This window comes from Pipistrellus kuhlii, unplaced genomic scaffold (genome assembly GCF_014108245.1).
Source record: "Pipistrellus kuhlii isolate mPipKuh1 unplaced genomic scaffold, mPipKuh1.p scaffold_m20_p_39, whole genome shotgun sequence".
In the NCBI taxonomy this organism is placed as follows: domain Eukaryota; kingdom Metazoa; phylum Chordata; class Mammalia; order Chiroptera; family Vespertilionidae; genus Pipistrellus; species Pipistrellus kuhlii.
This window is the reverse complement of record NW_023425539.1, coordinates 1,697,282-1,712,106: the sequence shown is the minus strand read 5'-3', so window position 1 is coordinate 1,712,106 and position 14,825 is coordinate 1,697,282. Positions and strand designations below refer to the sequence as shown.

The 14,825-nt window shown below is 62.9% G+C and overlaps 1 protein-coding gene across 4 annotated transcripts in view; it reads left to right on the top strand.

The window, feature by feature from the left end:
* The window catches only part of RPH3AL (rabphilin 3A like (without C2 domains)), an 89,244-nt gene extending 78,347 nt beyond the window's left edge, over positions 1-10,897 (top strand). For 3 of the 4 annotated variants that reach the window (XM_036408494.2, XM_045571036.1, XM_036408495.2), the window contains exons 7-9: positions 7,361-7,474; positions 9,263-9,409; positions 10,589-10,896. In XM_036408494.2, the coding sequence (XP_036264387.1) occupies positions 7,361-7,474; positions 9,263-9,409; positions 10,589-10,623 (296 nt within the window). In that variant the 3' untranslated portion in view covers positions 10,624-10,896. Of the gene's footprint in view, positions 1-7,360; positions 7,475-9,262; positions 9,410-10,588 lie in introns of all 4 variants that reach the window. The other variant, XM_036408499.2, reaches the window with a different exon arrangement.
* The last annotated feature ends 3,928 nt before the right edge of the window (positions 10,898-14,825 follow it).

Here is a 14,825-nt window from a genome sequence, read left to right as displayed (position 1 = left end):
TTCTGCAGGGACAGGACCCCGGCTTGGGGGCCACTTTCTCCTGGTCCAGGCCCTGACTCTCGTCCGGGGCCCCGAAGCCAGTTTCCAACACAAAGGAAGCGCCCGCTCCCCCGGCAGGCAGGGCCCCCGCCCAGGTTTGGAAGAAGAGCAGGCGCTCTGTGCACAGTGCTCTCCCCGCCCCCCAGGCCCCACTCATCCCGTGTCCATGGCAGCTGGCCTCCGACGGCCCCTCCCCCATCAGCGGTCCAGGCTCAGGCCGAGGCCACCAGCTGCCTGCGGTCCCATCGGAGTGTCCTTCAGAGGGAGGCTGGGGAGGCGCCTGCCCGGGGGACGGGCCGGCCCTGCTGGAGACGGAGTGGGCCGGCCCCCGCCGCGCTGTCCGCCGTCCAGCCCTCCCGTCTCCTCTCCCGGGGAGGCTGTCCGAGCGCGGTCAGCGAGTCTGAGTCCACACTGAGTGCCGCTGGGCCTGGGCCTGGGCCTGGGCCTGGGCCAGCCCGGGGGCAAGGGAGGGAGCCAGATGCCCACTGAGATGTGGCCGCGCCCTCCAGGGGCGCCAGGAGCAGGTGGGAGGTCACGGCGGGCACTGTGGGAAAGGAAGTTCAATGCCAGGCGGCGTCAGGGGGAGGGCGAAGGAGGCCTGGCTCCCCCATGCCTGGGCTGGAGAGACTCTGCAGTCGAGGCGGCGTCGGACGGGTCCCTGGAGGATGAAGTGGACTCAGGTTTTTTAAATATCCACAGGCTTCTCCTGACCAGCGGCCTGGTTCGTCATCCCAAACACCGGAAAGGGTGCGAGGTGGGTTCCTGATGAGGGCGCAGAGCTAAGGTGTAGGTTCGGTCCCCAGTGTGGGTGCATACGGGCAACCGATCCATGTTTCTCTCTCTCTCCCTTCCTCTCTCTCTAAAGCCAGTAAGATCATATCCTTGAGGAGGGTTAAAATATATGTAAAATTTGCCGGAACCAGTTTGGCTCAATGGATAGAGTGTCGGCCTACGGACTGAAAGGTCCCAGGTTCGATTCCGGTTAAGGGCATGTACTACCTGGGTTGCGGGCATATCCCCCAGTAGGGGGTGTGCAAGAGGCAGCTGGTCGATGTTTCTCTCTCATCGATGTTTCTAGCTCTCTCTCTCTCCCTTCCTCTCTGTAAAAAATCAATAAAATATATTTAAAACATATATATATGTAAAGCTATAGGCTTGTGTAGCTTTTTAAGGACACAGTGCCCTCTGTCCTCCTTGATCGTACTTCATTGGGAGTTGTTATTGTCTCCATTTCTCAGATGAGAAGACTGAGATTCAAAGAGCTGAAAGTGTTTGCCCGGAGCGTCCATCTGGGGCAGAGCAGACTTGAACCCTCGGTGTTGGGAGTGAACAGGAGTCTTTCCCACACGGAGGCCCCTGCCTCTGCCGGGAAAAGGCCCAGAGAGAAACCCTGGGCAAAGGGCATGTGGGGCGGGGGAGAGGGGAGGACAGAGAATGAGCCGGCCTGCCTGGCGGGGAGGACCCCGGAGGGAGCAGGGCCGTTCAGCTGGGCTGGACGGCGAGTGACCTGTGTACCAGCTGCGGAGGGAAGAGCAGGTTCCAGCGAGGGAGAGAGGCCTGGGTTCGAGTCCCAGCTCGGTCTCCAAATGGCCTTTGGAGGCGTCCGGAGCCCTCGGCATCCTGTGAGGCACAGCCTGGGGAGACACGCTCCCGGGGAAATGTGAGTCCACCCCTGTGAGCGGACTCTGGATACAGTGACACACACACACACACACACACACACACACACCCGCCCTGTGTGGACAGGTGCGGGCTGTGCGCTCAGCATGCCCCTCGGGTACAATAGCTCCGGTTTATGAAGCGCCTACTAAGTGCCAGGGGTGCCTATGAGGCCTCTTTCAAAGCTCACAGCACCCAGAGGGACCCCTCTGCCCCATCTCACGCCGGTGCACAGAGAGGTGAGGAGACTGGCCCCGAATGACCCAGCCGGGAGGCGGCAGAGCCGGGACGGAGCGGGGCTGACTCAGCCGGAGCCTCTTCGCCCCCCACACCTCCCTTTCGCTGCCGCCACATGGAGCCCAGACGTGCCAGCGTCTGGGGAGGGTTTCGGGCTGCAGGCCCGGCCCTCCTGGTCTCTGTGGAGACAGCTCTGGGGCCTTGTCCACCGCGGTGCCAGCCTGGGGGGCTGGGTGGCTAATTGGGGATCTCTGTGCGCTCCCCAGGGCCTTATTATTTTTCCTATACATTAAAAAAAAAAAAAAAAAAAAAAGCGTTGTTTTCAGTATGCAAAATTTTCCACCATCTGCTTTGCCTCGGCAGAATGTTTGCTGAAAATATCTCTCTTCCTCTCTAATTCCCATAATTTCTGAGGTGTGGGGGCCTCCATGCCGAGCAGCAGCAGCTCACAAGGGCCTCCCTCCCCAGCTCGCAGGCGGCCGGCCGGCGGGCCCAGTGCCAGGCGGGTGGGCGGGGGCCCCTATGCCAGGCAGGCGGGCGGGTGGGGGTCGTGTGGCCCACACGTCGTGTCTCCCCGCCTCTCAGCCAGAGAGGGACTTTGAGGCCCCTCCACCTTGAACAAAACCGGCCTGAAGATGAGTCCTGGAACTCAGGCCCAGAGTCACTGTCCGGGTCTGCCTTGGGGGCGCCCGGGGTCACAAAGAGGGGTGGGGGCAGAGCAGAGCCAGGAAGCAGGTCCCCAAACCCCAAGGGAGGCTGAGCCAGTGTCCTGCCAGGCCCCTGGACAGGCCCGGGCACGTGTCTCCCCTGCACCCACAGCAGCTGCCACACCTGTCCTCTCAGGCAGTCTGGAAAGACTTTCCAAAAAGGACTTCCCCCCACCACCTTCATGTGCCAAAACTCTGAGTTTCCATGGCGATAGTCAAATTGCAAATCCATCCAAGAGGGGGGAGGTGGGGGAGGGGGAAGCTGGCCTCTCCCCAGAGAAGTGGGCATGGCTGGTGCTGGTTTCCATCCTCAGCAGCAGTCAGCCCTCCCAAGGCATGATGGGAAAATCCCGGAGATGTGTCAGGTCCCCCAGCAAGTGGTCCAGGGGCTCGGCCCCCGGAGGGGCAGGCCCTCCGTGCTCCCTGCCTCCTGGCAGAGCTGAGTCCGTTTGGCGGTGCCTCCCGGGGAAGCTCCCGGCCGTCTTCCTCCCGGTGTTTTCCCGTCTCCGATCTGAAGAACCAGGCGTGGGCAGAGCACAAGCATTCATCACCCAGCCATCCTAGACTCAACCTTTGGGGAACTGGAGACGGGGGGTTGGGGGGGAGGAATCAGCCTGCAGACACACACAGTGTTTTGTTGAGGATGGAGGAGCAAGGGCCAAAAGATTTATGAGCCTGAACGCTTTGTTAATAGACCCGGGAGATTTACGATGGCAGCTGCTGTGCGGGGAGAACGGCCCTGACGGCCATCGCATGGCAAATGAGCCAAGGCTCGGGCTTCACAAAGGCTGAGCCCGGCCGGCTGGCGGCCCCAGACAATGGGCGAGGGTGCCTGGGCCAAGGCCGGAGCGTCCGGGGGGAACGGGTCCTGTCGGCCGGTGCCTCTCTGCTCCTGACGCCTTTGTGAGCTCACCATCCTGGGGGGGTCCCTGTCTGCAGCCCTCTGGGGTCCATAGAGGAGACAAAGAATGAGCCCACGGACTGGAACTTGAGGAGGTCGTAATTTTTCCAAGCCTTGTGTCCCCACACCCACCTCCGGGGGTGGTGCTTTGGACAAGACATACCCCTCCAGCAAAAACTGCTCCCCTGTTAGCCCGGCACAGTCTTCCTGCGATTTACACCCACACCCATTCCGTCCAACGCTGTTCCCCACCCAGTGCCGTGACCAGTGCGGCCGATGACGGGGGAGGAGGGGGGGACGTGGGACCTGTGAGCTTGCCGCTGTCACCCGGGGCCTGGGACAGCCTTCCCGTGGTCTCTTCCCAGTTAGTGGTATTTGGTGCTTTTTGGCATCTGCCCATGAGCGGAGGATCCTGGCATTGTTTTAACGCCGTGGAGCCCCGTGCCCCCCCGCCCCGGGCTTATGGAGCGCCTGTGTGCGGGCACGGGAGAGGTGGGGCCCCCCGGGTCAGACAGGCTGGCTCCGGTCCTTAAGCCTCTCGGGCAGGGGGAGCCGCAGACATTTAAAAAATCGGAATCCGGCCCTCTGCCCAGGGTTCCTCCTGGGCCTTTTCCCCGTCAGAGGCCGGGGCCTCCGTGTCAGGGGGCCCACGGGGTTGGTGTGTAGTCAGTCAGTGAGTTAAAGATGCTTGAAATGCTTACAGAACCAACACCAACGAAGCCCGGTCTCTGTGGGATCACCGTCAAAGAAACCCAGCCCAGCCCTGGCTGGTTTGGCTCAGTGGATAGGGCGTCGGCCTGCGGACTGAAAGGTCCCAGGTTCGATTCTAGCTAAGGGCACGTACCTTGGATGCGGGCACATCCCCAACAGGAGGTGTGCAGGAGGCAGCTGATCGATGTTTCTTTCTCATCGATGTTTCTAACTCTATCCCTCTCCCTTCCTTTCTGTAAAAAATCAATAAAACATATTAAAAAACAAAAACAAAAAAAAACACTACTAGAACAATGTAAGTAAAGACAATGAGGCTCGCTGAAACCGGTTTGGCTCAGTGGATAGAGCGTTGGTCTGTGGACTGAGGGGTCCCGGGTTTGATTCCGGTCAAGGGCATGTGCATCGGTTGCAGGCACATCCCCGGTCGGGGGTGTGCAGAAGCTGCTGGTCAATGGTTCTCTCTCATCGGTGTTTCTGGTTCTCTGTCCCTATCCTTTCCTCTCTGTAAAAAATCAATAAAATATGTGTGTATATATATATATATATATATATATAAACCCAGCCCAGGACCTGAAAAGCAATGGCAAAGGAAGCCAGGCCTTTCCTGGCTTTTCTCAAATACTGTGGGCAGGCCTATGAACCACCACCCCTCCCGGGCCCTGTCTCCTCTTGATTCTGTATCACAAAGGCCCAAGATGCCTTCCCTGAAGGCAGAGGCATGAGGGAAGAGGAGAAACAGGGCAGAAGAGTTAGCATCCTTGAGCAGACAGGGAAGGGCCTGCTGGGACACTCAGGTCAGCATCACTCTTGCCCCACCCACCGGGGTCAGGCTCTGCCGAGGGAGAAGCACGGCAGCCTGATCCGGGGTGCGATCTGGCCCCGGCCGCGGGAGCCTCGGTTCTGCGGGCGAAACGCCTGCATAGACGTGTGCAGCAGACGTGGCTGGTGTTGCTGCAGCAGCACGCACAGGCGTTCAGCCAGCCGGGCACAGGTGGTGGGTATGGCTTCCTGGAGGAGGTGGTGTCCGTCTGAGCCAGGAGAAACGCGACGGGCAGGGCACCCTGGGCAGAGGGGAGTGGGCTGCTGCAGTTTGGCCAGAGCTCCGAGCTGGGGGGGCTGGCGGAGCCGGGGCGGAGAGCATGCTGTGTGGGATGAGGTTGGGCAAGTGGCAACAGTCAGGAGCCTGGGCTTGGACTTGCCGGTGATGAGGAGTCTTGGAAGAGGGACTTGTGTGTGTTGGTTGGAGCATCCCAGCTGTGCAGGGGGATGGGGGGGAGGGGCCTGCAGTAGGGCCAGGGGGGAGGTTATCCCAGGAATCCAGGCTGGAGGCCATGGGGCTCTGAGCTCAGCATTGACCCGAGGACCATTTAGGAGGTGAAACTGTCAGGACGTGGGGATGAGGGAGGAAGAAGCGCTGATGGGTCATCAGAGCTTCACAAAGCACCTACTGTGTGCCGGCCTCTCTGCTCTGGAAGCGCCAGGTTGAGAATCTCTTAGAGCTGAAACGGTCGGTCAGCTCCTGCTCCCTGCTGGCTTGGTCCGTGGCCCGTGCCTCCCGTTCGCTGGCAGGTGACACAGGTGACGGCACCAAGGCTTTCCAGAAAGCTCCGGATCCAGGCGGCAGCCACGTGGCACGGTCCTGCATCTCCCCTCCGGGGCCCGCCGTGGGTCTCCCCACCGACCGGGCGCTCCTCCCGCCGGGGTTAACGCAGGAGACCGCCTGGCCATCCCATCTCCCACCTCCTGGGTCCCCGCGGCTGTCTGGCAGGCTGGCTACGGGGATGCCCGCTAGGGAGCCAGCACAGTGCCTAGCAGGAAGAGCTTGGCCCCTCGGGGCCTCCCCCCTGGCCAGCATCTTGCATTCCCTGGAGTAAACACTCACCCCCTCCGCTGAGTCAGTCGCCTGGGAGCACCGCTGCCCTGCGGCCCCAGGCCTTCCTGCACCGTTGTACTTGCTCAAATGACATCATCTAATGAAATGTTATGTAAATCGATGAAAACGAGTCGGAGAAAAACACACACACAAACAGTTGTCTCATAAAAGCCGGGGCCTTGGGAAGCCTTGAGAGGAGCCTTGAGAGGAGCCGGTCGCTTAAAATAGCAGTGGGGCGAGATGTGCGCAGGACCGCGGCGGCGGGCGGGAGAAGGGGACGGGCAGGGAGGGGCGTCTGCCCGGCTCTGAGCCCTGCTCCGACGGGTGGACACTGAACCTGGGCATCACAGCCAGGCACACGCGCAGTGTAACTGTGAGAGGCCAAGTGGGCCCAGCCCCAAAGGAGCACCCGAACTCCCCATCCAAAGACTGGCACGTGGATGTACATTGCTATGCCTAACACTCAAACAGAATGCTTCCCACGTGAACACGCCCTGCAGTGTGACTCCCCCGGTAGCGAACCAGCCAGACACAGTCCCGTTCGGTCCAGGAAAGGGGATGACTCCCGCCGGGGGTATTCCCCGGGAGGGCGTTCCTCCCCCCCGCCCGGCTCCCTTCCGCGCCCACAAGCCCCCGCGGAGAGTGACTGGTGAACTGGGATGCGAGCGCAGACGGCTGGCTCCCCGTTTCGTCCTCCCTGGAATCGGAGTGGTTGGGATCACGGGCTGTGGGGCCGGTCTGCCAGGGCGGACATCCTGGCTCCTCTGCTCACTCCCTTTGGCAGGTGCCTCCGTGTCCTGGCCTGTAAAATGGGGGTAATGCCGTGTTCTGTCTGGCCGGGATGTTCTGAAGCTTCCGTGGGTTAGCGTGTGTCAAGTGCCTGGCGTGTTCTGTGAGGGTCCGCGGGGGCTGGCGTCGCCATGACTACCAGCACGGACTGGTGGCCAGGGGCAAGGCTCGGGGCGGCTCTGCCTTCCCCGGAGGGCAGTTGGCTCCCCCGCAGGGAGAGGGTGCCGTGTGGGACGGCTGGCCCGGTGAGCCCTCCTTGTCGGGCAGAGGGCGCAGCCCGCCGTCCCCACCCCCAGGGCCCTGTTCCCGTGCCCCAAGCCCCCGGCCCTGAGGGTCTGTGCCCTGGGTCCCGGCAGGAGGGGGCGCCCCCGGCCCGCTCTGCGCAGCGTGCCTGCTGGCGGTGGCCTGTCACGGTGACCTCCCTGCCGCCGTCTGTCCTTCCAGTGGTTTCCAGCGACAGCGACAGCGACTCGGATCTCAGCTCCTCCAGCCTGGAGGACAGACTCCCGCCGCCCGGGCTCAGGGACCTGAAAGGCAGCAGGTCCCGGGGGGAACCAGGTGAGTGCGGGGGCGCGGGGGTCCTCGGGGCCGCTCTGGGTCAGCGGCTCCTGAGACGTGGGCCCGGGGCGGGACGGCTGGGAGCCCGAGCCTTAGCACCTCTGAAGGGCAAGGCGGAGAGGAGGCTCAGCGGTGTATCCGGGGGGCGGGAGGCAGGTCCAGTGGCTGCCCTGACCTCTAGCTGACTCGGCCTGCGCCCCTGGCCACCTCGCCAGCGCCCTGGGAGCCTCCCAATGAGGAGGCCGTGACGGCCAGGCACAGCGTGCTCCGGTGTCGCTCAGCTCTGCCGTGGGGCTGCGGTGGGACCCCAGACACACGCTGCGGCCTCTGGGCCCGTTTCCTACTAGCTAGGCCAGACGGCGGCAGCAGGTGGTCTCCGCAGCTCCCTCTGAATTTCTCCCCTCTGAGCTCCCCTCTGGGACATGGTGTTTGAAAGAAGTCACTGGGGCCTGGGGCCCGTGCAGACAGGGCCTGGGGCACATTTTCCCTCCTCTCAACACACGAGGGGCCTTCCTGGGAGCAGGGCCAGCTCCGTTCAGAATCTTTCCAGAGGTTACAGCTGGGCTCTCTGAGGACAGTGCCCGAGGCCGGTTTCAGTGCCTAAGACGCTTCCTTACTGCCCCACTCGGGAGCCCAGTGCCCCCGCCCGCCGCCCCCCCCCCCCGCTGCCGCCGCCCCCCCCCGCTGCCGCCGCCCCCCCGCCGCCCCCCCCGCCGCCCCCCCGGCCCCCCGCACCGCCCCCCGCACCGCCCCCCGCACCACCCCCCCGCACCACCCCCCTCCGCCCGCCGCCCACCCCCCGCCCGCTGGACCCGCCCCCCGCCCGCCGGCCGCCCCCCCCCTGCGCGCCGCCCCCCCTCGCCGGGTCCCCCCCCCCGCCGGGCCCCCCGCCTCGGCCGCCCCCCCCGCCCCCCCCCCGCACCCCCCCGCCGGCTCCCACCCCCCCGCCCGCCGCCCCCCTCACCTGCAGCCCCGGAGGGGGCTGGGGCTGCCAGAGCCCCGGGGAAGGAACCCTGCTGGGACCACAGTCCGGGCTCCATCGGGAGGCCACGTGCTGGCACGCGGGCTTGTACTCCACCCCCGTGCCGTGGCGGGCGGGACTCGGCCATCGTGATCCGCTCCCCAGAGCCGGCGTGGCTCAGCCCCGGCAGCTCTCCGCGCGGCCCGCGGCCACCCGGGAAGGTGACGCAAGAGATGAAAACACCCTGGACGAGGCCTCTGTGGGCACCTCGGGCTAGAGGTTCTGTCTCAGGAGAGAGTGAAGGGGGCTGACTGCCCCCTCGGTTTCCAGGGCAGGTCCTACCCGCCCCCACCTCCCCCCACCAGCGCTCCTGTCCCCTCCCTTCCCGCCAGCCCCCGAGATGGCCGGGGGGCCAGCGGGCAGGAAAAGACGGAGTCCATGGCACAGGCCCAGCTCGGCCCCCTTGGCCCTGCAAGGACCCACAGACATAGCCGAGGCTCCTTGAGTTATAAAGGCAGCAGTGAGGACCCACTGAGTTCGCTGAGATGTAAACCCTCCTCCTCCGTCTTTGAGGCAAGAGGAATCCCTCCTGGTTGTGGACTTCCGTGTTGGCTCCTCTGGGCAGCCGCCTGCAGGCCCATCAGTGGCCCCAGGGTTGGGTCGTGCCCTGCAGGGTAAGGGGCCCTGGCAGGCAGGCCCCCGGACGCCCACCTCAGGTCCATACGAGAAGCTGCCCACCGGCTCGCCCAGGCTGAGCCTCCCTGTCTCGGTTTAAGGTCCGGAGGGCCCGCCCTGAGCCACGTGCGCTCACACACGGTCTCTTGCAGGTGGCAGCGTGGAGCACCCCAAGGTGGAGCTCACCCCCCCACCCAGCCGCCTGTCGGGGAGCCAGAGCAGCCTGGCCAGCGAGCCCGGGACCAGCTCTGCAGACCCACAGAGGGGCACCCCACCCTGGCCGGACCCCAAGGGCCCCAGTGAGTACCCAGACACTTCTTCTGCCCCCCACGACCTCTCCCTCCTCTGCCCCCTCTCCCCCAGGGCCCTCCTCCTCTCCTCCTCAGGCCCCCAAACCTGGAACGGAGTCAGCGAGGTTTTCAGTTCTGTGAGTTTGCTGAGCTCGGGGCCGGCTCTGCGGGCACCGAGGTGCCAGGCCCCACCCCGCCTGCAGCAAACAGAGAGGAACCCCAAATTCATCATGGAGACCATCCCCGCATCCATCCTCAGAGAGGCTAGCAACGGTTGTTACAGCCTCAGCTTTACAAAACGTGTGGCCTTGCATTTCCCCATCTCCATGACAGCCGCTGTAGCTCCCGTTTCGGGAGCACCTACAATGCTCCCGGCCACCCCGTCCTCACCAGGCCCATCGTGTGCCCAGTGTGGGGGCCGTCCGCAGCCTCCGCTTCCCGAGACAGGCGGCAGCTGGGCAGCCTGAGGCCGGGAGCCGCGGCGGGCGTGGCCAGGAAGTGGGCCCTCCCGCGCCCTCTGGCCTCTGACGCCCTCCACGGGGGCAGTTTGGAACCGAGCCCGAGTTCTCGTCCCAGCCCTGCCACTCAGCCACGTGGACCGGGGCAAACCATGGGGCTGAGCCACGTGACACTGCCTTTTTGTAGATCAAAAGTCGCCCAATGTCGGCAGCTCGGTCCGGTTCAGCCTCACGTCTGGTCTCTCTGTGCCCAGTTCCACTGCCGCAAACGTGGGGACCCCATCGGGCCCCTCATGGGGGGGGGGTGAAACGTAGGCTCCACGCGCAGTGTGCGCCCTGCGAGGTCTTGGGAACTGCCCAGGGACACATGGGGGGCTGTGCGGCCAGCGCAGGGGGTGTCCCCGGGCTTGAGGCCTTGGAGGAGGGCCGGCCTGGAGGGAGGTGTGGTTCCCGTGTCCATCTGCTCCTCTGGGTCCCAAGGTCTCCGGGCTGACCACCCGGGTTGCCATGGACACACCGAAGCGCGGGGAGGAGACGGCATCAGCCCCCCAACCTCCCCCGCCCCTCGCCCCCGCCCCCCAAGCCGGCAGCCGCAGGCCAGTTCACACAGGGGCCCCCGGGGGGCTGTTCCAGCACCTGCGTCACCTCCGTGTCTTCCCCAAAGGCCGAGCTGGCAGCAGGGAGGAGCGCTCCTCTGCTCGCCCTACAGCGGCCTCTCCTCTCCCCGAAGGCAAAAAGCCCGCCTGGCCGGGGCCCCGCTGCTGACACGGCGAGGAGTCCTCGCCGGCCCTGGGCCGGGGCCTGCGTGGTGCGGGCAGGCTTTCCGGCCAAAGAAGAATGAGAGACCCAACGCCCGCACGCCAGAGCCAGACCTGCGGCTCTCCTGACAGCCCGGAGGCCACACAGCCCCCCTCGGACTGACGTGACCTCTGACTCAACCAGCCAGTGTTTGGGGCTGAGTCTGCTCCTCCCACTCAGTGCCTTTCCGCCCCCTTTCCTCTGGGAGCCCCCCCCCCATCAGCCTGACCTTTATTTATTGTCCTCCCTCCACCCCCCCACCCCCACCCCCGCGGTTATTTCCAGCTGCCTCTGGCCTTGGACAGGGCTGGATGGGGACGTGCACTGCAGTTTCTGGGGTCCCAGGCGGGCTTCCTCTTCGCTTTTCCAGGGGAGAAGCCCAGCCCTGAGCCTTACCCTCCAGAGCTGAGCTGGGCCCCGAGCCCAGAGCAGGGGGTGAGGGAGGCCCCTTCCCTCTGCTGGGCCCCGGGGGGAGCACACCCTCCCCTCGCTCAGGGTGGCTGGAGCTGCTGTTGGGAACTGGCACTGTGGTTTCCCAGAACCCCTCCTCGCCCCCCCTCTACCACCACCACCACCACCACACACACACACACACACACACACACACACCCCGCTCCCAGCCCCTCCCTCCCCGCGCGGAGCTGGGAAAGGCTCTGGAGAAGTCGCTCCCTGAAGAGCAGCCTCCAGCCGCTCCCCAGCTGGGCCCCGGCTCTGAAGCCATTAATTCTCCACTCAGTCAGTTCGCTTTGGCGTGAAACATACTTAATTCAAAGCACGGGTAGATGCTTCTGGAAAACCCTTCCCGAAGAGAGAGAGAGGAGAGAGAGAGAGAGGGAGGGAGAGAGAGAGGGAGAGAGGGAGAAAGAGACTGTGTGCGTGGGTGTTGTCTGTACCCTCCCACCCTCCCTCCTGCCCCCCTGCCCCCTCCCCAGGCCCTCGGGCCCCCACCACTGCCCCCTGTGACAGTTATGCTTCGGAATACAAATAAAGATTAGGGATTGCACTGGGCCGTGTGTTGATGGAGAGAGACCACAATCGATGCGCATCCCTCGTACACGCCCGCTTTCGCGGCTCCCCAAGATGTCTGCGGAGAAAGCCCGCCGAGCCCCAGCCCGAGCCCATTCCTCTGCAGAATGCCCCGAAGGCTCGGAGCTGGGGGGCCCGGGGCCCTCAGGCGGCAGCGCAGGGTGCTGTGCAGACAGTGCTGCGTGGGAGACATGGTTAGGTCCCGAGTCCCCGCTCCCAGCCGCATGGCCCTGCCACTCCCGGACCCTCGTAGAAGACAGTGATGAACGGGGAGACGCTCAGCCCTTCCCCGGCCTACACCCCGCCCTCCGCCCAGGCAGGACGCTGTGGACGGTCCTCTCTGGGACACTGACCAAAGGGAGAAGCTGGGCAGAGCCTGGCGTTGGCCAGTCCCTCGCCTCCGCTCTGTCACCCTGGTGAGGCCCCGGCACTGGCCCTGCCCGGAAGCAGAGCTCCGGTTAGCTTTGCTGCGCTGCCCTCACGCCGGGAACAGCCAGGGCACCGACCCCTGGCCAGAACCAGCACCCAAATCACAGGCCCCGGGGCACGGACGGAAGGGGTCCGGCACAGCCTCTGCAGATGGCCACCGGGAACCGGGAAAGGGATTCCTCTTAAAGCTCTTCGGAGTACAGTGCAATAGCACCAACTTAAAAACGCGCTAGAAGGATGGGAGGCGAGAGAAAACGCCCCAGTGCATAAGACACAGAAACAAAGATGTGAAGGCGGGAGAAGAAAACGCCAAGAAAATCGGACCATCCAAAGGGAGGAGCTGTGCAGAAGGTCCCACGTCCGACTAAGAGAAATCTCAAACCAAGAAACGAAGCACAGGAGAGAAAGCGGTCGAAGAAATGATCCCCAGTATGTCCTGGGACAGAAGGAGACCCGCTGCCGGGAGACAGCCCACCAGGTGCTGGCAGAGTGGGCACAGGGACGCGGAGCCACAGCCGTGTGGGCGCCCCCATGGCGGGCACCGCAGGCAACGCCGGTGGACGAAGAGCCGCGTGGCCTGCAGCGCAGCGGGCCGCCCCTCCCCCGGGTCTCGCTGAAACAGATTCTAGCTCACTCCGGAGGTCAGAGGTCAGAGGTCGGGGTCAGGGGTGTCTAACCTGCTCCAGGGGATGCCCCGCCGCTGGCTGGAGGACCAGCTGTGGGTAGCGCGGGTCTAGGGCAGCGGTTGTCAGCGCTGGCTGCTCCTGGGGGTCACCTGGGGTGATACAAGCACTCTGGCCGGGCTCCCCTTCCCTCGCCCCCCCCCCCCTCTGAGATTCTGGTTTACTCGCTTTGGGCGCAGCCCTGACATCGGGGGTTTTAACGCTCCCCAGGTGACTCCAATGGGCTGGCAGAACCTAGAACCATCGCCCTGTGGAAGCTTTCCTACTGGGCTCCACATAGGCATGGGATGTTGGGAGAGGACCTTCTCGTTAGCAAGAAGTGGAAACAGCCCAAACACCAGGGACAGAAGACTCCTGTCTGATAAAGATGTAACATGCAAGTGGTTGTTACGCCTTGACGCATAACGGCCGACTGACCCAGTGACAACCAGGTCACGGATCAGCAGGAGGGTGGGGCGGAGAGCTGCAGGAGGGGGCAGGGCAGCGAGCTATGAGGGGGCATGGGGGGTGGGGGAGCTACAGGAGGGGGCAGGGCAGCGAGCTATGAGGGGGCATGGGGGGTGGGGGAGCTGCAGGAGGGGGCAGGGCAGGGAGCTATGGGGGGGGATGGGGGGTGGGGAGCTACAGGAGGGCAGGGCAGCAAGCAGACATCTACTGGAGGGCGGCAGTGAGCTACTGGCGAGCTCCCGGTGCTCGGATTCGTGCTCAGGGCTCCTAGCAGATCTGTACCTGACACAGCCAAGCAACAGGCCTTCGTGTGGAGACGAGCATGAGGGGCCACACGGAACAGATGACTCACACGCCAAGCACAGAAACAGACGGCAGAGAAGCAAGCCATCGTGACGCCGTCTATTTAGCGATCGTTAAACACACACAGTGCCACACATTGCCATGTATTTTGTGCGGTGGAAGGATAAAGAGATGCGCACGGAGGATAAACAACAGATTTCCAGATACACAGTGGGAAGAAGACATGTCATCAAGGCGGGCTTTCGGCTGTAATCGATGTTCTCATAATCTCGGTGCCGAGTAGGTGGGTCTGTAACACACAGATTATATTGTACGTGTTTTACAGGGGCGGGCACAAAAGTAGGTTTACTGCTGTTTGAATGCGAAATAATACGATAATTTAATAGGTAATACAAGAATAAACTCTGTTTGGCCCTGGTTGGGTAGCTCAGTTGGTTAGGGCATTGTCCTGATACCCCAAGGTTGAGGGTTCGATCCTAGGTCAGGGCACATGCAGGAATTAACCAATGAATGCATCAATAAGTGGAACAACCAATCAATGTTTCTCTCTTTCTCCCTTCTTCTCGCTCAAAAAATCAATTTAAAATAACAAAAATAATAAATTGTTACGTGTACTCACAACTGTAAACCTACTTTTGCTTACTCCTGTATTTATTACATTTGTGTTATCTTTATATGAGTGAAATATTGCAAAATAAAAAGTTTAAGGAATTAAAGCAAGCCTTATCATAAAATTTCAGGACACCAGGGTAAAAAATCCTAAAAGGTAAAAAAAAAAAAAAAAAAAAAAGTCCAAAAACCTTCCGAAAAGAAAAAACACAGGTCCCATGCCAAGGATCGGAGATGAAAACGGCGCTGAGCTCTCACAGCAGACCCTGCAGCCCGAACACGGCGGGGCAGCATCTTCTGGGTCGCTAACCGAGATCGACAGCCAGCCCCGTCTCAATGGCGGGAGGAGGAAGGCAGTTCCAGACGCGGGTGTTTATTTTTTCAATGGGCCGCCCATGCCTTCTCTCCCGGGCGGCGGCCAGAGGACACGCTCCAACCAAACGGGGGGAAACGCAGGAAAGAGAACCCGGGGGCCCAGGCACTGGCGACCCGGCACAGGAGGGGCCAGGCACACAGCAGAGGCTCTGCTGGGAGAGCGTCTGTGATTTCACGATGTGTTACCGTGTATCATGGTATCTATAATAATAAAAGCGTAATATGCTAGTTACACTGGACGTCCTTCCGGGGGACGACCTTTCAGAGGAGTCCCCGGGGCCAGAGGGAAGCCGGTGT